Source organism: Electrophorus electricus, chromosome 3 (assembly GCF_041902795.1).
Source record: "Electrophorus electricus isolate QZ-2024a chromosome 3, ASM4190279v1, whole genome shotgun sequence".
NCBI classification, from domain to species: domain Eukaryota; kingdom Metazoa; phylum Chordata; class Actinopteri; order Gymnotiformes; family Gymnotidae; genus Electrophorus; species Electrophorus electricus.
The window spans coordinates 10530820-10553926 of record NC_137499.1 but is presented as its reverse complement, the minus strand read 5'-3'; the positions used below and the strand labels follow the sequence as shown (position 1 = coordinate 10553926).

Below are 23107 nucleotides of genomic sequence, written 5' to 3'. Positions count from 1 at the left end.
TCAGAATAAACCAGACATGTCAATCAGCCAGTTTACCTGTCCACCTCTTTTTGTGTGTGTGTGTGTGTGTGTGTGTGGGGGGGGGGGGTGTCTTTAGTGTGTATCAATATCAAAGCACTACAAAATAAAAAAACATGAGACAAATGTTGGAATCACATATTTTACCATAATATCCAGTCCCGTACAAACACATGCATAATCTTAATAATAATAATAATAATAATAATAATAATAATAATAAAATAATATTAGATTGTCATTAGTTTTAGGACCTGATCAGAGTTGTGGATCCATTTATTTGCAACCTGACTGCACTATTAGACAGGAAACAGTACATAAACATCTCAACAAATGAACCAAATAAATAAATAAACACATTAATTTAGTCAGGGACTCAGAGGCCTATAAATAAAACAACAAACATCAAAAAAAAAATCAGTCCAACAGAAAAAAAAGGTAACGTGTGGAAACAAGCGTGCTAAATGTGCCTTAGGCTGGGCACGGCCCACTCTGTTCTGGCGCTGACCAAGGGAGACAATGGTGGGCAGAGAGCACTGTGGTGCTGTTACGCAAGTCCGGCTTCGCTGGCTGTGGAACACCGTCACGATCTGGCGGGAGTCTCCCGGCGCGATGCCCGCTCTGGCAGAGTGATGCCGCAGCAGACGCTGGCATGAACACGGTGGAACATGGCACTGCTGAAAGGCTGCTAAAAACAAAGAAATACGTGAACTGTTGTGACGGGTTTGTCACACACAAATGGCTCCGTGGGGGGGGGGGGGGGGGGGGGGGCGGCATGACTGTAGGAGGTTTTGCAATAAAAAGAAAACAAAAAACAAAACACACTCCCCCCACCCCCCAAAAAAACAAAACAACCCAATAACAGTCTTCAGCTCGAACACATGGTGGCCCTCAGCCCCTGCAGCCGGTCCTCGGGTCGGACGTGGGTTTGTGTTTTGTTTTTTGACAGTTTATGTTGTTCTGGCTGTCCCTGAGTATCTCCTTTCTTTGCTGTTCTTTGGCCGCTATTCCGCATGATGCCGTTCTCTCCGGTCTGTGCGCTCAGACGGCGGTGCGGATTCGCTGCAGTAATATGGCTCTCTCCACTGTACCCTCCTTAGACAAAACCCAGGAGCAGATTCTCCTGAGACACCCCAATGCACCCCCCCACCAGCTATTTGGTACAGTCAAGGGCAACAATGCAACAATACAGACATCCACTTGCAGGAGATTTACAATGAGAAGAGGCATGGGTTGGTCTCACAGGGCAGTGAGCTTAATGTCAGAAAGATTCAGCACCCAGAGAGGGATCCTCACACGAAGGGATCATCTGGGCCCAGACTAAGTCAACAAAAGTTCGTCACCTTATTACATGAAACATGTCTGAAGAACAGCACCACTATCAGACACGTGTTCAGCATTTGTGTGTGTGTGTGTGTGTGTGTGTGTGTGTGTGTGTGTGTGTGTGTGTGTGTCTTAAATGCACCCTAGGTCCCTAGCATGCTCAGACTGGTGGCTTACCTTTATATAGTGTAATACCTTGACTGACACGATGTATTTCTTCATAACATCACTGACACAATGTTGGTTTATACCTGTGTATTTTTAAATTCATGTCTTCTGCACAGGCAAATCAGGTACAGCACCAGGAGAATAGTGAGTGTGAGTTTTTGTGTGTGTGTGTGTGTGTGTGTGTGTGTGTGTGTGTGTGTGTGTGTGTGTGTGTGTGTGTGTGTGTGTGTAAGCGTGTGCATGCATATAGGTGAGTCTGTCTGTCTGTGTACATGGACAAGGTCACACTCGGAGGTTGGGTTCTGCCCCGGATGTGAGTGGGACAGTAGAACCGCAGTTATAGTCCACGTCCACGATGGCATGTGGGCCAGAGAGCCTGGCGTTGGGATATGCACGCCCATCCACCTGCCTGTCCCGGAAACTCTGGATGTAGCTCTGGTTCAAGGAGAGGACATCAGGATTACAGATCAGAGCAAAGCAACAGGGAAACAAAACTAAACTAAAGATAGAGTCAAATAACACAACCGCACCATATGTTTTCCTGACATGTATGTATTTGTGAGAGAGAGAGAGAGAGAGAGAGAGAGAGAGAGAGAGAGAGAGAGAGAGAGAGAGAGAGAGAGAGAGAGAGAGAGAGAGATAGAGAGAGAGCAAGAGAAAGGTGGATGAGTGAGTCTCTTCTGTGTGTTCACCAGTGTGCTTCTCAGTGTGTGTGTGCATGCACGCCCCTCACCGGAGAGAGGACGTCCCCATCGTAGCGGCGCACTGGGTTGGGCTTCCTGCGATAGGCGGGTTCAGGGTGCGTGGCTTTGCCTGAGTGGGCGTGGTGCTGGGCTTGCTGACTCCGCCTCTTCTTACGGCTGTTCTCCCTCCTCTCCTCCTTCTGCCGGATACGCATTAGCTGAACCCGGCGCTGCTGACGACTCAACATGACTAACGCACGGAGAGAGAGCGAGAGAGCGAGAGCAATTTAGCAATTTACTGACATTCTGATCAATTTTAAAATGTATTTAGCACAAACAGAGAAATCACACATTAAAATTACAAATAATTTGTTTCCATGTATTCCATAGGTGCTTACTGTATACTATACTAACCAGTCAGTGAGGGTCTGATCTGTTTTAATAATCAGACAGAGAGCGTCTGATCTGTTCTGTGACATGCCGTGTTACAGCCGAGCTCACACACGCACGCACGCACACGCGCGCGCACTCCAACTCATTCATACTGACTTACTCACCTTCATAAATCCACTGTCCCCTCAAACACCCCTCCTCTATCGCACACTCTAACCTCCTCCAAACTAGCATCTAACCCTAAACCTTAACCCTACCCCTAACCCCCAACCCTAACCCTTACCCTAACCCTACCCCTACTCCTAACACGAACCCTAATCCTAACCCCTAACCCCGCCCACATATCCACGCCCTCTCACCTTTTGTGTGGGAGTAGCCCTCGGCGGTCACCCTCCACTGCACTAGCACGCCCAGCAGGGCGAGGGCGGGCCAAGCTCCCAGCACCGCCCACGTGACCCAACACTGTGGCTGGCCCGGCGCAGCCTTGACCCGCTCGTAGACGTAGCGCACGAGCGCGAACATCTCCACAAAGTAGTCGGCGGCCACGGTAATGACGGCGGCGCCGAACACGGCCGTGGAGAGCGTGGTGAAGCAGCGCTGCCACTGTAGCGTCAGCACGGCGAAAACCATGCCCAGACCCAGCAAGACGCCCAGCGGCACCCACACGGAGCGCGGCGGCGCCGACGACAGCTCCTCCATGCCCGCCAGCGTGCCCACGCCCACCAGGAGGCCTAGCAGCAGACCCACCATGAAGAGGCCCACGCTGCGCACCAGCATGGTGACCAGGCCGCACAGCGTGCCGATGCCCAGGCCGATGCCCACACTGGCCTCCACGCTCAGCTGCGTGTCCAGCACGCGCTCCTTGTAGCACAGCAGGAAGATGATGACCGAGCCGAACATCAGACCCGTCAGGAAGAGGACGGCCTTGAAGCAGCGGTAGCCTGCGAAGTACATGCACACGCACGCGCGCACAGCTCGTCAACTCTTTTATTAGCTTGTTATACTCAAAACAAGACAGAGAAAGACAAACAGACAAATCTGTTAGGTCATTAAATCAAAACTTGTACTCAGCTGCTCCAGCCCCCTCCAAAAAACCCCACCATCTACCCTAAACCCTGACCCCTAACCATCCATCTCCCCTATGCCCTAACCCCTAGAGTGAGAGAGAGAGAGAGAGAGAGAGAGAGAGAGAGTGAGTAAGACATTGAGATGCAGGAAATGGGATAAATGAGTAAAAATGTGAGTGAAATAGGAGAGAAGAAAGCATGAAAGGAGAGAAGCTAGTGATGATGGTGGAGTGTCTGTGGGCAGAGAGCCCCGCCCCCACGCCCGCCCCGCCCCGCCCCCACGCCCGCCTCCTGGAACAGAGAGCAGCGGAAAAAACACCTGGCATTGGATCTTAAGTAAGAGGGCGGCAAGTTTAGTGTGAAGGCAGTGATTTCTGGAGCCGAGCGAAAGCGTCGTGGATGTGTGCACAGTGAGGGACAGAATGAGCCCATCAGCCACCTGGTGTGCTACGTCAGCCTGAGGGTGGAGGCTAGACAGTAGTGAGGCCGTCACAAGAGGTCTCTCCACTGAGCAGCAGGTTCCTCGGGCCGACATTTTTGCGTGACGTTTCCAGCGTCCTAAATACTGCGACCTAATGGTCAGTTAAGCATCTAAGGTCAGACAGGGCACACTCACCAAAGAAGCAATAGATGATCCCAAACAGACAGCACATGGAGCACACCACTGACGGCACCGCCTCATACCCATGCCCTGCCCCCTCAGCACAGGGAGCCAATGGCTCTGGCCCCACCTCTCGTGGGGGAAGAGCCAGCTTAATGGCTAATGTCTGCAGCGTGGACGTCATGATGGACGCAGACTAACACCAGTACGAGGAGGCCAGGAGAGAGCTGGTGAGGGACACGGAGGGACCTGGAGATCAGGGAACACCTCCTGTCCACATGGATCTACCTGAAAATGCAACAGCAGAAATATCTGTGAACAGAAGTACATTAAAAAATACCTTTGAAGCAGGGACATCCTGATGGACAGTAAAGGGCTAAAGACAAATGCAACAGAATGAAAGGTTTAAAGATGGCAAATCTGCAAACCCACGAGTAAGATGCCAGAGTCCATGAGTGTCCTTCTTACACACACACACACACACACACACACACACACACACACACACACACACACACACGCACACACACACGCACACACACACGCACACACACACGCACACACACACGCACACACACGCACCCTTTACTTATTAAAATCTCATTCTGTAGCTTTCTGGGTCACATAAGACTCCTGGAGTCATGTGACGCTAAAAGCCACACCCACACACTGAGAGGCCACCCCCCCCCCCCATCCCCGAGCTCTCTCCCTTTACTGTCTGTTTAGACACAGTGTGATTGCTGAATACGCCCTCATGCAGCTGGGCGAGAGAAACCACGCCACTGATCTGAGATCTGCTTTATTCTGTCATTCTGGCTCATGCGAAAAAATGCCAAAGTTTAGCCAAGTACAACACGCTCAGGGAACAACGGTCTTTGCAGCAATCTCTACATGAATCAGGGTTTAGCACACACGCAGGGCAGAGAGAGAGAGAGAGAGATGCACCAGGCTGAGGAGAAAACTCTCTCAAGCCATCTAACAAACACTGTAAATGGACATCTGTTCAGTGACCCACAAAAAATCATCAACGTCTGTGGATTCATAAATCAGACAAAATTTACATTACGCCAAGACCACTGATCTCTGTGTTTGCATGTGTGTTTGTGGGTATCAGTTAAGTTTTCGTCATGCCTCGGGAGAAACTGAGTTTGTTTCCTTCCCCTCCTCTCCTTTTCTCTCTCTCCTCCTCTCTCCCTCTTTCTCAGAGGAGTGGACAGATGTACTGTTGCTGTCCAAACCGAGACTGTATTCAGTCCCTCAAGAAAAACAACCTCCTACTTCCTGTCTGTGACCATAACAACCACACGACGCTCTCCTTGGCTCCTACGGGCCAGAACTAAATAGGCCAATAGGAGGGTGGCTCAGCCCCCATAGCAACAGCCAGGCAGCCAATCAGGAACCCTGCCAGCTCCCAGTGGTTTGTGTGCCTCTTTATGAGGCTTGCAGCAGCGTAACAAACTAACTTCCTGGCTGAGACACGAGTCTCCCGCATACACGCACATACACACACACCTACACCTACACGCGCATCTACACACACTGAGTCACACTCCTCCATCCTGACAGGGAATAGCCTGTTCATTTTGCTCAGGCCACACGTGGTCACTGCGTCTGGCATTTTCCAAGTTACACGTGACTGTGTGTGTGTGTGTGTGTATGTATGCATGTATGTATGTGTGTGTATGTGTGTGTGTGTGCGGTTCATTCATGTAAATGGGAGTAAAGTATTTAATTAAAAGCAGATGGGGCACTAAGAGACACTGAGATGGGAGAATAAATAATATAAGCAAAGAACAAACTCCAACTCCCAGCCATGTTAATCTGACCTCTCAGACCGGACAGCACTGGTAACCACGGTAACCTAATGTGCCACCTGGTCTCACCCTCCCCTGACCCTCTTCAGGCTTTCCTGCTTTCTGATTCTTCCATATCTCTGGTTTTTACCTCTTCAGAATTTACATTTAACACATTCATCTGCCTTTTTTATGACAACTTCTGACTGAGTACATCTTGAGTAACTGAGGGTTAAGGGTCTTGCTCAGGGGCCCAACAGTGGCAACTAGGCAGCACTGGGACTTGAACCAGCAACCTTAGTAGTTAGTAGTCCGGTACCTGCACCACTGAGCTACTACAGCACAGGATGAGCCTTACCTAGGAGTCTTAACCAGGGCCCGTGTTCACCCTCAGGGAGGCTGAGAAGGAAAAGAATAGAAAGAAAAGGAAAATCTGCATCTGAATGCACGCACGCATGCAGGAATGCTCAGTGTCGAACAAGTAAGTGTCCAGTTATCTGGCCAGGAGTCTAGTTTGATTCTGTACTAGAGTAACACAGAGGGATACTGGGGTAAGGGTTGGAGAATGGTGTATGTATCTGCGATGTGTATCTGCGGTGTGTGTGTGTGTATGCATCTATTTGCAGAATATTTAAAGGACAACTGACACTGCTACCATATTGACTGACTAATTTAGTACTTATTGTAGGGTATTGCTTATGTTGTTTAACAAACTCCAGCACTTATTGTTTATAGCACTTATCCTTGTTTAAGAGAGACCTTATGTATTTAGTACTTGTAGGTATCAGCATTCATCCCTGTATTCTACAGTATTCTAGTTCATTGGTATGTCTGATTCTAACCTACTGTACTGTACTAGGATGTATTCTATGAGTAAATGACAAAGCACTTTTGTAAGTCGCTCTGGATAAGAGTGTCTGCTAAATGCTGTAAATGCATGTGTCTGAGGTGTATGTATCTGCTGTGTGTGTGTGTATGTATCTGCTGTGTATCTGCGGTTTGCGCGTCTGCGTGCGTGTATCTGCGGTTTGCGCGTCTGCGTGCGTGTATCTGCGGTTTGCGCGTCTGCGGTTTGCGCGTCTGCGGTTTGCGTGTCTGCGGTTTGCGTGTCTGCGGTTTGCGTGTCTGCGTGTGTGTCTGCGGTTTGCGTGTGTGTCTGCGGTTTGCGTGTGTGTCTGCGGTTTGCGTGTCTGCGGGTGTGTGTGTGCGCGTGTCTGCGGTTTGCGTGTCTGCGGTTTGCGTGTCTGCGTGTGTGTCTGCGGTTTGCGTGTCTACGTGTGTGTCTGCGGTCTGCGTGTCTACGTGTGTGTCTGCGGTCTGCGTGTCTACGTGTGTGTCTGCGGTCTGCGTGTCTGCGGCGTGCGTGTGTCTGCGGCGTGCGTGTGTCTGCGGCGTGCGTGTGTCTGCGGCGTGCGTGTGTCTGCGGCGTGCGTGTGTCTGCGCGTGTATCAGCGGCGTGCGTGTCTGCGCGTGTATCAGCGGCGTGCGTGTCTGCGCGTGTATCAGCGGCGTGCGTGTCTGCGTGTGCGCGTGTATCAGCGGTGTGCGTCTGCGTGTGTGCGCGTGTTTGCGGTGTGTGCGTGTGTATGTATCTGCTGCGTGCGTGCGCGTGTATGTATCTGCTGCGTGCGTGCGTATCTGCTGCGTGCGTATCTGCTGCGTGCGTGCGTGCGTACGTATCTGCTGCGTGCGTGCGTGCGTATCTGCGGTTTGCGTGCGTGCGTGCGTATCTGCGGTTTGCGTGCGTGCGTATCTGCGGTTTGCGTGCGTGCGTGCGTGTCTGCGTGCGTGCGTGCGTGTCTGCGTGCGTATCTGCGGTTTGCGTGTCTGCGTGCGTATCTGCGGTTTGCGTGTCTGCGTGCGTGCGTGTGTGTACGTATCTGCTGTGTGTCTGCATGCGTGCGTGTCTGCGTGTACGTATCTGCTGTGTGCGTGCACGTACGTATCTGCTGCGTGCGTGCGTGCGTACGTATCTGCTGCGTGCGTGCGTGCGTACGTATCTGCTGCGTGCGTGCGTATCTGCTGCGTGCGTGCGTATCTGCGGTCTGCGTGCGTGCGTGTCTGCGGTCTGCGTGTATCTGCGGTCTGCGGTCTGCGTGTATCTGCGGTCTGCGGTCTGCGTGTATCTGCGGTCTGCGTGTATCTGCGGTGTGCGCGTCTGCGTGCGTGTATCTGCGGTGTGCGCGTCTGCGCGTGTGTATCTGCGGTGTGCGCCCGTGTGTATCTGCGGTGTGCGCGCGTGTGTATCTGCGGTGTGCGCGCGTGTGTATCTGCGGTGTGCACGTATCTGTGGTGTGCGCGCGTATCTACGGTTTGCATGCATATCTGCGGTGTGCGCGCGCGCATCTGCGGTGTGCGCGTGCATCTGCAGTGTGTGCGTGTGTGTGTGCGCATGCGTGCGCGTGTATCTGCGGTGTGTGCGTGTATCTGCGGTGTGTGCGTGTATCTGCGGTGTGTGCGTGTATCTGCAGTGTGTGCGTGTGTGTGTGCGCATGCGTGCGCGTGTATCTGCGGTGTGTGCGTGTATCTGCGGTGTGTGCGTGTATCTGCGGTGTGTGCGTCTGCGGTGTGTGCGTGTATCTGCGGTGTGTGCGTGTGCATGCGTGCGTGTGCATCTGCGGTGTGTGCATGTGTGTATCTGCGGTGTGTGCGTGTGCGCGCATGCGTGCGTGTGTATCTGCGGTGTGTGCGCGTTTGTATCTGCGGTGTGTGCGCGCGTGTGTATCTGCGGTGTGTGTGTGTGTGTGTGTGTAGCTACGGTGTGCGTGTGTGTCATGCAGTAAGTGCAGATGGAGGAGTGGTAAATGACTACATGACAGACACACTGAGGCTCAGAGATACATGGTCACCTCCTCCACCCCCTGCAAGCTGTCACCTCCCACCTGGCATCAAGACTCCGTCTGTGGGCTTGCCGTACTCACGACACCATTATTCATCCAGACCCAACATGGACTAACTATGAGATAAGCCACCTACAGTACAGACTGTGTGTCTACGCTTCATGTTGGTCGAACCGTTGATAACGAAGCATGCGTCATATCTGGAAATTTGTTAGTTTCTGACTAATTTGACCAACAGAAAGAACATGGAGTGTTCAAGCACCCCAGTACAGGTTTAAATTACCCCCATATCACCCTAGCACACAGTCAAACTACCCCCATACCACACCAGTACATAATCAAACTACTATTTTATCACAGAGAGCTAAGAGAGGCTGAAGTCTGTCAACTAGAAATTCCAAGCCAGTAAAGATAATATAGGTTCATGTTTATTTAAGAGCTTTAATTTTTGTACAACATAACCAACACTTGAATTAAATCTTATTTAGATAAAAGTAAATGAAAACTTTTCTTCTTATTCAAAAAGATATGGTCCTCCTCTAAGTGATGACTGTACATCATGATCCCATGTCCTGCCTTCACACAGGTTGAAGTGAACCCTAACCCTTAACCCTAACCCACGCACACACTTCCTGGAAGCTCATACGAAAATGGATGAAATGACATCACACTCTGATGGTCCTTCAGAATTCAGATTGAAGTCCATTTTAAATGCGCTTTGTTTACACTTCTGTTATCCAGACGTAACCGGGTGGAAACGGGTCTCTGTGTTCTCACTGTTCAGCCAACTCTGCTCTTCCTACACCATCCTGCTGTCTCTGCCCTCATATGGCCTCCACCTACACCAATCACAGCCTCCACCTACACCTCCACCTATGTCAATCACAGCCTCCACCTACATCTTTCATCTACACCAATCACATCCTTCTCCACATTTCACTCCATGCATCCACCTGTACATCCCCTTCATCCATCCATGGATTTATCCCTCCACCCACCCATTCATTCTTCCATTTATCCATCCCATAATAAAGCACATGCAGGGTTTCCTTTTTTAGATAAACTGGACCCGTCTTTTTGGCGGGGCCCTTATGAAACAGCCGGGCCTGCTGGGCCAGTCCCTTCCTCTGTCCTGCTGTGGCTGGGACAGCACTTCACACCCACTCAAACGCAGTCAGAGTGTGTGTGTGTGTGTGTGTGTGTGTGTGTGTGGTGTGTGTGTGTGTGTGTGTGTGGTGTGTGTGTGTGTGGTGTGTGTGTGTCAAGTGGAAGAATCCTGGGCTATGTGGAGGTGGAATAAGTGTGTGGGATAAAAAAGGAAGCCACACTGGGAAAATGAATGAATGAATGAAATAAGAGAGAGAGAGAACTTTCAATGTAGAAAATAAATGAATAAAGAAGAAAATCAACAAGACCAGAGAGAGAGAGAAAATATTAGAATTCTTTTAGTTTTCCTATTGTTATAAAGATATTTCTTCCCTTAGATGAGAGTAAAAAGAATAGAAAGGTGGGCATATTTCCTCTCTCTCTCATGGGGTTTTCCATCTCTGGTGTTCTCTGTTTCTCTGCTGTGGTGAGTGTTTCACTCCAGGGTCATTATTACCTAACAGAGATCATTGCTCTCCTGTACGCCTCTTGTATTCTGTCCAATAAATCCCCCCCCCCCCCCCCCCCCCCAACACCTCCACACACGGACATGCGTGTACACACACACACACACACACACACACACATTCCTTAAGATCCGCAATCATGTCAGTACAAGCCTGCTGAATGGGGCTGCTGGCAATGAAGATTTGATGTTCTTTTTCACAGCGTGCTCATGACCACACACAACTACACAAATCAGTCTCTGGTGTGCGCGGTCAGCCTCTGGTGTGCGCGGGATTACACAGATCACTGAGTTTAACTCCACATTTCTTGGTTGATTACACGATGCCCAATTTAAAGGGCTTCTGTGATGATAATCCAACCAGAGTATATGTGTGCCTGTGTGTATATGTCAGTGTATGTATGTATGTATGTATGTATGTATGTATGTATGTATACGTGCATGTTTATGTGTTCAAGTGTGTATGTATGTGTGCAAGTGTGTGTCTCTCCATAAATCATTGTCAGATCCTCCATATTTGTTCGGGTCATTCTTTAGTTTAAGTATGAACACGACAGTTTCACACAGTGTTCAGACAGTGTACGCCGAGTCCTCACTGTCCAGAATCACAGTGCTGACCGAGTGAACAGCAACAAAGGGACTGTAGGTGGCGCTGTGGGTCACGGTCACTGCGAGCATGCTCAGTGCGGCCCAGGGCTACTAAGGGAGGCGTAATGCACTCTATCCAATATGAAAAAAAAAAAATAAAAATTTAAATGTATATCCTTCTGTAGTTTTGGACTTTTGGTCTTATTTGAGTGTCACAGTGTGTACAGTAGGTCTTAATGTTACTGTAGTGACTGACATGCAGGTGACTGCGACCTTACATGAACTACAGGGACAGTGCTGGTTTAGGGGTTCTGCGCTAGTTTGTGGACCTGATCTTCTCCTCCCACCTCCACCTCCACATACATGCATGCATCTTCCACCCAGCCATTGCTTCACCATGTATGAAAAGGTTGGTCTGCTTATAATGATAAGAATAAATAATGCATTGTATTTATATAGTTTTTCAAGGACCCAAATACGCATGTAGTAGTCAGTACAAGACATTGTAGTCTAATCACATGGCCTTTACATGGCACAGGAAGTTCTTCAAGACCAGTCAACTGAACTTTCTAGTAACTCCAGTACCAGCAGTGAGCAATGACTGGGTGGTGTGTGTCAGAATGTGTGTGGGTCACCAGTCAGGACTAACTGACTCAAACTGTACCCATGAGCCATTGTGTGGCATGGTCGTTAGCGTGTGCCGGGGGTCGGGACCAGTGTGGTGTCTGTTCCACTGCTGCCATGACCAACTGTGGCTGACACACGCCAACAGCAACCGTCTGTCACTAGTACAGTCTTAAGACTGAGCACAAACCCAACCGCAGTGTGTGTGTGACGGTCACGTTGCTTAAGCAACACACAGAAAAACACAGACATACATACTGTCACATACGTACACATATAAACACAGTCACGCAACATACCTGAACATAACTCTTCTAATTTGGAAACAGAGTACCACTGCTAGGGTGGCAATAGCACATTATTGTTTTGAATCGGCTGTTGGTGGATCGGCGGATAGAGATCTGAGGTGCTATCCTGGTTCGCTGACAGCGAGAGAATGTCTTGCTGTTTGTTTTTGTTTGTTTTGCCCAGTGCGTCCACAGGCTCTCACATGACAAGAATGCTCACTCAGACAGAATCAAGGGAAAGAGGTGTATAACTGCTGATGTCAGCACATGGGAAGATGTATCGAACAAAGTCTACAGGAAGAATCCTGAAACACGATGTGGCTAACTTGCGTTTACCAGGAATTCTTAATATTTAATTAATGTGACATTATGGGATAAAAGCTCAAGGCACAAAGGTAGAAAGTAGACGAACTTCTAAGATAAGTAGGCCATGGTATATTCATGTGATATATTTATGGGACACATTCATGGTGAGAACGTTTTTGCGCAGCCTTTCACGTGCCTGATATTCAGCAATAAATCTTGAAGTTGTTAGAATACATTAGCACATTTACGTGAGAAAACCACAGTGTACCATTGCAAAGCAGGAAGAGTTTTTTTTAAAATGTCATATGACGATGATAACCGCAAAGCCCCCGTAAACCCATCGGTGCCCACAGCGAGACGTGGTACAGAGTGCTTTTGGGGAAATGGATACAAACGTGAGATCCCTGCACTGAAGACACGGCGCGAGTCATAGAATCAGTTTAAACGCAAGTGAGCAGGTCATGAAGATTGCGTGTCCCGTCTAGCGTACCATCTTTATCATCTTTAGTTTAACGTCAGTGCCCGCGGAAGTCCTTTACCGCAACCAATTACGGTACTGCGCGAGATTGGACAAATGTATTGCGGTTGCAGTGACGACAGCAGAAGTTCATAAAGCTTTAACGCTCGTGACACTTTAGCGAAATACACCCGCTCTGTACACTTCGCAACGTCCATTATACTGACGCTATATGATAAACGCGCGCGGCTACAGTAGACTAACATTCTAGGCCATGACGTGTTCATGGGTTGATCTGATTTGCACATGCTCAGCGATGCTGGGTTCTGACCCAAGAGCCCAGCACAGCCCGGCACAGCCCGGCACAGCCCGGCACAGCCCGGCACAGCCCGGCACAGCCCGGCACAGCCCGGCACAGCCCGGCACCATCAGACTCTGGCAGCAGCGTCAGTGCGGCTATACATTCCCGCAGACATTTTCATATCTGAATAGAGTCGAGAGGGTCGTGCGCGTACTCACTCCGGTCGTGAACAGGCGGATAAGACATCCTGCGCGTTCCGGCTTGGCGCATCCAACGGCCGCATCCCTCACAAACAGCACTCGAGCCGTACCGTCCTACTCGAGCTCGGAATCTTCGCCTCTACTAAACACTTGTCCGGTAGAGTAATGCTGCATCCGCACTCCTCACTGCTCACTGCTGCACGGTGCCGCCGTCGGTCAGTGTCTCCGGTCTCTGTCCGTTATCCTGCAGCGCTGTCGGGGACACAGGCGTACCAGCGCGACTACTCGCGACTGAAGCAGGCGGCCTGTCGTGCATGATGAATCTCCTCCACGCGCAACTGTACCGTGCTCGTGACCTCACCGGGCTTGGGACGTACCATTTGTCTCGAACAGGCGGGGTGCGTAGAAGAAGTTGGTGTGTGAGCTGTCACGCTCAGAAGACGTACCGACTGCTCGTCACCTCGAGCCACAGCTGATGTCCTGGCGTTCAGCTCGAGCGCGTGTAACGACCTTCGCCCTTTTCACAGGTCCTGTCTGTTCTCACAAAGAGCCTCTACATGCTCGCAAACATCACAATCACACGCACTTTCCTTTCCAAGAAAATCTTCTCCAGATTTTAAGTCTTTTTTTAAAGTTATTTTAACAAAAGGCGTACTAATGAAATTAAAGGTTATCACTTTCAAAACCATTAAAAGTCTAGTTTAAACCATTACAACTGTTTAAAAAGCAGTATGAAGTGTACATTACATTAACATATCTTTACTGTAATGGCATTTCCATCTAAACCGCCTCGCGAGCTTACTGTTCGCGTGTATTGTACACGTCCGCATTGATTCCTACTTTAAACGCACGACAATACAGCACATGTAGGTCTACAAACACCTTTATTATAAGGAAAGGTTTTATTTTTTATTCGCTGCGATAATCGGCTTTTCTCTACATGTGTGCATTTAGATGTGAAGGCCGTTACGTCGCTGGGCCTCGTGATCACGGTTTGCTCTCATTGTTCAGCCTCTGCACAAACACCCGCGCGCTGAAGCTCGGTCTGTGAGAGCAAGGAAAACCCCACAGAGGATCAGATGGTGGATAAACGGCTACTGCCACCTTGCGGTTGAAACGGGTACAGGCTGGATAATGGATGGATGGCTGGTTGACTGATAGACGGACAGACCGACAGATATTTGACTAATCTTTAAATGGAGAGACGTGAAAAATTAATCTTTGTTCTAACAGCTGCACGGTAATAAACCTGAAAATAAACAGGGTACTCACATGATTAAAGTTTATCAATCAATCAATCAATCAATCAATCTCTCTCTCTCTCTCTCTCTCTCTCTCTCTCTATTAAATACACACGCACGCATATATTCTGATCACGTTGGAGATGCATCCGGCTGTCGTACGGTGGCGCTTTGGCACCGTTGTACGTCAGTTCTGTGACCCTGCAGCGTGCGTCGGTAGAGTGGGACGTGTGCAAGCTTTATGTAAATCCCATGCAAATGAAGTAAACGTGAAATATTGAGATCACTATTCTTCCCCGACCAAAAGTGAACACCACCATTATCATCATCATCACCACCGCCTTTATCCCTGACCTGTACAGCCTCATCGCGAGCGTTATCTAACACGGTAAGGAAACGTTTTGCATCGAACGGCCTGGCACGAGTCTTAACAGCTGGACACACCCTCGCCTCCGCCCCGCGTGGACACGGGCCCCGCCCGCGCCAGGTTGAATATTCCACCTGAACACGAGCAAGGCAGGGGGGTCTTGATAAACTCCGCGAAGTGAGAGGGGGCAAGCGTTTCTCCTCTATAAAAGCCGTGCCGGCTGGGCTGAGGTCACTCGGCTCGCCGGTACGGATGGAGGAGGCGGTCTGGAGGTGCAGGCAACTGCGAACTCGTGCAACAGGTAAAGTTCACTTGACACACTTCTGCTGACTTCTCCTACTTTTACTAACGTACAGGATTTATTGAAGGATTCACAAGAAAGAATAACGTCAAGTCGGTGATAATCTGTTGTGGGAGTTTTTGACGGCCAATGTAAATTCTTATTTATTTAGTTTCTTTTACAGTGTAGCTCACGGATGGAGAGTAATGACGACAAAAATGCACGCTCTGAAAGAAAGATGCACTTTATGGCTCGCGGACACCTGGAAATGGCAGTGCTCACACCTGTGCTTGCTTTACGTTGAGCCACGCGCACAATACATGAGGATTCAGTTTTGTTCGTTCGGCTCGCGTTACGCAAGTGCAGATTTCCATCAAACCCAGAAGTTAAAGTTTCCCAGGAAAACATTTTCATTGTATTTTGGATCAAAGGTCAGGGAATTATGCTTGCATCCAAGATATAACATTTGAACTGGATTTTTGTGACACAAGGGGGACACTTTCACCAAGGGTCCAGTTCAACATGAGTCTGCCAGGATTAATTATTTTAAGTTATTAATTTAACAAGAATAACAAATGAAAAGAATGGACTGATTTACAGTACATTCTCAGTCAATCTCCCAAGGTAACATATTAAAGCACGTTTTCTCTCTAACACATGTGCCTCAGCTCATAAAATTTAAGTAGCTGATGTGTTCAGTCAGCTTTGTTGTGGCTGGGAAACACTAATCTGTGCAGTACAAGGGCAGCTTGTATCAACACTGAGGCCACAAGCCGTTATACTACTGTACAAAGTAGACTGGCAGCGTTTTCCCTACCTGGTTCACACTGTGCTGAAAAGTCGTAAGTGTGAGTAAACCTACACAATCACCTGTAACGTGCCCCTTTGGAAAGGCCTTTAAAATTCAAATTAAAATGCGTCAGTGAGGCTGATCTGCAGGTGCGTGTGTGCCGGCTTCATTTGTCAGGAGCTGTGAGTGCAGAGGCCTAGGGTTGCCATGGTGATGAGAGAGCTGGAGTGGGGTTGTTGTCGGGGTCGTGCGACTAATGTGTAAACGGCACTAATAGTCAGAAGGTAAACGATTAACTCCCAGAGTCCAGCATCTCTTCGTCCCTGCCAGACACGCCATCTGGCCCTGCTCTTAGCTCACTATGGAACATGTTTGAGTGCTCTGTAGTCATGGAGTCCATATCTCTGAAGTCAAATTGATTCAAATGACTCACTGCTAAATGCACAGTGCATGCAGTGGCGTACAAACACACCTGTCCGCGTTGTCCATCCTGCAGCACGTCGCTGGAGCGCTCTTTTTTATGTTCCATGGTTGTCAAAGGTGCACGTTTAGTTTAACACTGATGGTGATGGTGCTAAGACCAGCATGAGGATGCTGTTTCATCTGCCAGTGAGGATTCCTTTCTCTGCACTGCACAGTCAACTGTAAACCCAAACCATACTGAGAGCACTGGCAGAGACTCAGAAATAATCCTAAACCCATTTGAACTGAAAGCCAGTGTCCCAGTGTGCAGTAGATGTTTAATTAAATCAGTGGGTTCTGCTCTGGTCTGTGGCACCCACTGCTTAAGGCCACTGACCGTCCTCTCTGTAGTGGCTCAGTCCAGGGCCACGTGGGATGTTTTAAGTTTCCTAGAAGACATTTACATTGTTGCTAATGAAACACATGAACTGTGTTAATCTACCTTCCTCCCAAGGACATGTTACAATGGGGGGGGGGGTGTCCCACATCACATCACTGAGTGGGTTCTGGGTGGTTTCAAGGTCACTTCTGTGTGTGGGCAGGTGATTTGAAGGATTTATTTGGCATTAAATTCACCACAAGTTGTCTGCATGCACACACACACACACACGGGAGATGACGTTTGCCTGGGTTCGAGTTGTTTGGGCCTTTTTTTTGCACATGCTCAGTGTGGGATTAGTTGCCATAGAAACACTGACCATATGGCACAGGTAATTTCCCAGTCCACTGACTATTCAAAGTGCTGCCAGCAGTACAGGAGGATGGCTACCACACGGCCAACATCTGCGACACCTTCTTTGCTTTATTGGTTTAGAAATACCAAGTACACCAGTTTGTCCTAAACTAACAGCTAACAGAGACTTGCATCATAGTGGAATATGAGATATTTAAGTGTGGGATTTAGAAAAATTATTTGTTACAGGAGGGCAACTTTATAAATAATTTTAGTTAAAACCTTTTGTGCTTCAAGTGGTTGCCAGTGGCACAGTGCAAGTCTCCTGCTTCTGGATTTTGCATGTCAGATGGAATCTCCCTGTGGGATGCAAATAGGAAATTTGGCAGTAAAATGCATGTAACTGTGTGTGTGTGTGTGTGTGTCTCGTGGGGGAGGGTGTGTGCTACATTACTCCAAGCCTCTCCTTCCAGAAACATGCATGAACCAGACCCAGCAGAGATGAGCAGTTAGACAAACAGATGGACACAGGACAGAAATGATATGTCACCATAGCTGAGATGGACTTACTAAACCCACCACAACACACATATGTTCATGTCCCCTTGTACACAGATGCCCCGCTGGGGCAGACGCGGTCACGTGCTGCCCTGAGGCAGTGAAAGAGAGGGGCAGATGTGTAAACAGCACTGTTTACTCAGCGTATGTTCTGAACGGCCCGAGTGGTAGAGAACAGGTGACAGTCAGTTAGCTGCTCTCTGCTGTCACGTTCAGACTAAACAGCTGCTCCTCCTTTCAATATGGAGAAGAACAATGGATGCAGTAGAACTGAGCAATATGAGCAGTATAACTGACCAATGAGTGCAATAGGACTGACCAATGAGATCAGTATAACTGACCAATGAGAGATCTAAATGAATGACAAACTGGTGTCATGTTAGCAGCTATAATCCTGCCTGGTTGTCTTTCTGAATCATGGCCTTGCCCCCACGCATGCTGGCAAGCTGTAGTTTCCATAAAGAACTACTTTTAATGGTTATCGTGTGTGTGTGGGGTTGTGTGTGTGTGTGTGTGTGTGTGTGCGTGTGTGTGTGTGTGTGCGTGTGCGTGTGCGCGTGCGTGTGTGTGTGTGTGTGTGTGTGTAAAAGGATTGATTTCCCTATGAAAGGAGAGCACAACTGATGCTGGACCATGTGATCACCCTCCATATTTGCTGAAGTTGCATCTCCCCTGCGACGCTGTTGAGGCTGGTTACACTGGTGGCTCTGCAGACTTTCATAGGCTTCACACACTTTTAAACAGGTCTCTAATACTTTCTCAATTATCTCTCCATATCCTGTAATCATTTTAACTTCAATGTAATCAAGAATAGTTTGGACTTGTGGTGAACCTGTTGTTTAAATAAAATATGACGTTCTTTTCCAACAAGAATAACTAATAAGATTAATTAGTTGCTTTACCTACGACTACCTCTAGGTGTCAGTAGAGGAACAGCAGACCAAATTGAGAAAGAAGGTAAACGTTTCTAACTCTGATTAGAGTGCTATGTGGAATCGTACATGACGACTTTAGGTGTATAATTTTAAACTCATTGTGCCTTGTATGAAAGCAGAGAAGGTTTTGTAGCCCTGCCGTTCATTACCTTCAAGTGAATTATTTTTATAGATAATAACAAGAACCAAGAATTATTTGTTCAAATTAATTATCAACAATACTGTGATTTCTGAAAGGAAGATTGATATTAAGGGAAAGACTGGCAGTAACTTGAAAATAAAGTGAAAGGAACAGGGGGAGATTTGGAGATTTGTACCTGGTGGGGTTGCACCCCCCGTGCAGATCTGTGATTGAGGTTTCAGAGGGGGTATGGGACTGTTTACAAAGGTGGGCTCACTATGTGGGTTTGTGGGTGGGGGTGTACATGTGTTCAAGTGTTTTGTTGGGTCAGAGCATCTGAAGCCATGACCATAATAATAACCACAACAATAACAATAACAACCATAACAGAATGGAGTTAGTCAGGATCAGGCCTCGCAGATCAGCGTGTGGGTGTGGCCTCATCTCCACTTCCCCAGTGTGGGTGTGGCCTCACCCCCACCCCCACCCCCACCCCATGTGTGGGTGTGGCCTTGTCTCCCCCTTTTCTACCAGACTCCATGGAGAACTTTTTGTCTCTTGTAGTACTACTTTACTTTGACAGCAGTGAGTCTCTGTTGCTGTCTCTGGCACTGCATTGATAGACTTCAGTCAGCCCAGTGTTCCAGTGCCAGCTAGACACGATGACACCAGCGGTTACTACGGTTACTGCTGGAGCTCAGGGGTTTTGAGGAGAGACAAGGCCAAGAGCTTCTCATTCCAGTGACACAAGGGATCGACTGAGGAACACAGGAACTTCCAGGCCTGGGAGGGGCTTCCACGCAACCCATGTCATCAGGGTGTTAAATTGGCCCTCAGTTGGGCTTCTGAATTTATTACATTTATCAACTTTGTAATATTTCTAATTCCCCAATACAAAAAATGCCATTTGCTCTTGAGTCCTAATTACATTTATGTACATCTGACCTTAATTACGTACATCCATGTTAATTCAAAACAAAGTCACTCAGAATTTCTTCCATTTATTGTGACGTCCAGATCGAATAATTTCCGTCCTGAATGTACAGGCCCAGCTGTTTTCCTCCTGCCTTTCACCTTTGACCCACTTCCACAGCTGGGTGGGCTGCCGCATCTCTGGTTACCTTGGATACTGGTAGATCTTTGAGAGCCCAAGCCCAGTTTGTCCCCTGCTCACTTTCCATGGCCTGCTTTACAATGACTAGATGGATAAAGTGGCAGCAGAAGCATATCTGAGCGCCACTCTGATCACTGAGCTTGCTTAGGGATGCCAGTGAACATCTAGAGCACTTCAGCCCTGGTGGAGATCAACAGCATCTGTTAGTTTTCACTGGCACGTTCTGAGTTTCAGTTAAACTTATTCGTATGCTCCTTTATGTATGATTAGCTAGTATATTGTTCTTGTATATTGCTATTGCTGTTAAAAGCAGAATAACTGAGGTTCATTTTTTTCTGCCCAGCTAACTGCTCTGATTTGATGTACTGTCTCTAGAATATTCCATAATAGTCTGTATATTTTCTTATTATTTATTATTTATTTGTAGGTAGTTTCCTATACTTTAAGGTCACCTCATGTTAATTGTTAGGAGTGTCGTCAAGTTGATGGTGATTAAATGAGTAACTCACAATCCCATGCAATGCATCCTGGGTTAATTTGCACTGTCCACGGTGCTCACATCCTTGAGAAATGTAGTACAGTTGGTCTGAATGAATTTGTTAGGTTGCGTTGACCCTTAAAGGCTGACAAATAAATGCTAAATTAAATTACTTATTATTGCATTAGATAAAATCAATTACTTACAGAGAGCACTCTAGAGAACTGGTACTCACAGTTTTTCACAGTAGCCTACATGAATTTTTTAGGCAGTAGCTGGTAGACCTGTTTGATGTTCAGAAATCCCTCTAAAGCGCCCTCTGCTGACTAATATCACAAAGCATAGAACAGCCTTGGTTGAGTTCTGTCTTTAATTTAATATTGGCCTTGTGGAATTTTATTTAATTCAAGCCTCACAAAATATCTGTGGCTCAGTGTTGTAAAAATGTGGAGTTTCATATAGCTGTCAGTGAGTCCGCTTCAGTGAGAGCATATACAACAGTTTTCAACAGATGTCACCAACAATTATTACCACTTTCTATCCAGTAGCCTATAGTGTTATAGCCTATAGTGTATAGAAGCCTATGCGTTATAGACACATCTAGAGATTATAAATCTAAATATACCCCTGTGTGTGTGTGTGTGTGTGTGTGTGTGTGTGTGTGTGTGTGTGTGTGTGTGAGAAAGTGGGAGAGATGCATAGAGGGGGAGACCTTCACCCAGGTGGATATATTTCTGATCTGTATTGTAAAAGGCACAGTCATGAACTGCTTCACTTGTGAGGCGCTCACAGGAGACTGAAGCCATTAATGCCACCAATGCAGAGCTAATTATCCTGACTATTGTGCAACCCCATTAAAAAGAAGAGTTTAATCGAGCAATACCTGACTAACAGCGTGACTGCCACCAGGCACCAGACATCACCAGACATCACCAGACATCACCAGGCACCAGGCATCAGCAGGCATCACCAGGCATCAGCAGGCGTCACCAGGCATCACCAGGCATCACATGGCTCCAGGCATCACCAGGCACCAGGCATCAGCAGGCGTCACCAGGCATCAGCAGGCATCACCAGGCATCACCAGGCACCAGGCATCAGCAGGCATCACCAGGCATCACCAGGCACCAGGCATCACAAGGCAGCAAGCATTTGCTGCTGACGTGTAGGATTTTGGATGTTGTTATTCTTTTAGTTGTTCCTGGATTTTCCCTCAGAGGCTCTCCGTGTTCTGTTCTGCTCCTTTTTCTGTCAGTGTGTTCAGTTGAGTGCCAGACGTCTCCCCCATTCCCCTTCCCCTCCCACCCCTGTTCCCTCCAGCCAGCTTCTCACTCTTTCTTAGTTGGTGAGTAGAGATGCTGCTTGCTGCCATGGCAACACTACACCAACAACTCTGCAGAAGGCCATGGCAGAGATGGAATCCTTTCGCACAATAGTTCCATCTGCTCACCATACTTGTCAAAACCTCAGTGAGCAACGAAGTCAAAATCTGTGCATGCTCACGCCTGCACGTGTGCTGCTTCCTGCACGTGTGCTGCTTCCTGCACGTGTGCTCCCTGTCACACATGTACAATTAAAACATTTTATCTGACCTACAGGAACACGGTTTCCTTCCCTTTTAAAAGTACTGCATGTAAAAAGTACTCAGTATGTTGCTACTCTTGACTTTTTAAGTTGTCATACAAAATCTGTTAGACATTCATTCAGTTTTTGGTCTGCCATACGGCTCTACGTTCCACAGCTCAGTGTTCCACAGCTCTGCTCGACGTTCCACAGGTTCGCTCAGTGTTCTATAGTTCCATTCAGTGTTCCATAGCTATGCTTGATGTTCCACAGCTCTGCTCAGTTTTCCACAGCTCCAGTCAGCATTCCTCAGCTCTGCTCGATGTTCCAGAGGACTTTGAAGTTGTCTCAGTGTCCCAGTGTCCACCGTTGGTTTGGGACACTGGTGTTTTTGAGTTTAGTCATTTGTTGAGTCATTGGCATTGGCATTGTCTTAAACATCTCAAGGTTTTGGTTTTGTTATTGTCTCACATGCCTCCGGTGATATGTGAGAATGACTAAGCCTCTTTGGATGACTCCCTCTCTCCTCTTACCTAATAAGTGCCAGTGGATTGTTTTTGCCAGAAGACTTTTACAAACTGATGCATGAGTGCAAAGAAATGCGTTTCTACGTGTATCCATCCTGAATTGTTTCTAAAAATGCATCATATTAGCACGATGACCTGTGAGTGAGGTATTATCATACTGAGTAGAATGTCACGTCAAGTCAAATTTATTTGTACACAGGATGTCACAATGCAGCTTCACAAATGCACGGGTCTGTGTCCCTAATGAGCACATCAGTAATGTGAAATGGACGCTCTGTCATGAGGTTTTAAGTGTATGTAGTGTGTGTAGTGTATGTTGTGCATGTTTACAGTGAATGTCAAAGCAAATGCAGCAAAACAAAAGTTTAGGGTTAGGTTTAGGGTTTAGGGTTAAGGTTACCCTAGCTACTGGGCATCTTTGTGTGAGCTTATAGACACAGTTCAAGCCCCCAGTGAGCAAGGCAAGGGCGACAGCGGCAAGGAAAAACTCCCTAGAGCACGAGGAAGAATCCTGGAGAGGAACCAAGACTCAAGGGGGGGGGCATCCTCCCCTGGCCGACAACGGACACCACAGTAACAAACTAAAGAGGAAAATAAGTAAAGAATGAAAAAATAGGCAATGAATGTCTAGTCCAACTTCCTAGAGGTGCTACACTTGTCCCGATGGTGTGCATGTGTCCGAGACCCATCCTGCAAGAGAACGTCCAATAAGGGCAATGGAGAAGAAGTTGTCTGGG

General features: G+C 48.0%; 1 protein-coding gene and 1 long non-coding RNA gene across 4 annotated transcripts; one reads left to right on the top strand and one right to left on the bottom strand.

The window, feature by feature from the left end:
* Positions 1–146: 146 nt before the first annotated feature.
* tmem198ab (transmembrane protein 198ab) lies at positions 147–13555 on the bottom strand. Of its 3 annotated transcripts, none has more exons than XM_027004719.3 (5): positions 13280–13555; positions 4269–4541; positions 2945–3526; positions 2243–2442; positions 147–1944 (listed from the first exon to the last, which is right to left on the bottom strand). In XM_027004719.3, the coding sequence occupies exons 2-5, from the start codon at positions 4435–4437 to the stop codon at positions 1792–1794; spliced, it is 1104 nt and encodes a 367-aa protein (XP_026860520.2). In that variant the 5' UTR covers positions 4438–4541; positions 13280–13555; the 3' UTR covers positions 147–1791. The 3 variants fall into 3 exon arrangements, with proteins under 3 accessions (XP_026860520.2, XP_026860521.2, XP_081566340.1); XM_027004720.3 differs by lacking the exon at positions 13280–13555 and adding an exon at positions 4686–4805; XM_081710214.1 differs by lacking the exon at positions 4269–4541.
* Positions 13556–15042: 1487 nt separating this feature from the next.
* Positions 15043–21866, top strand: LOC145653706 (uncharacterized). Its single transcript, XR_014119864.1, has 3 exons — positions 15043–15170; positions 18223–18376; positions 21190–21866. It is a non-coding gene; the product is annotated as an uncharacterized LOC145653706 (long non-coding RNA).
* Positions 21867–23107: the final 1241 nt, after the last annotated feature.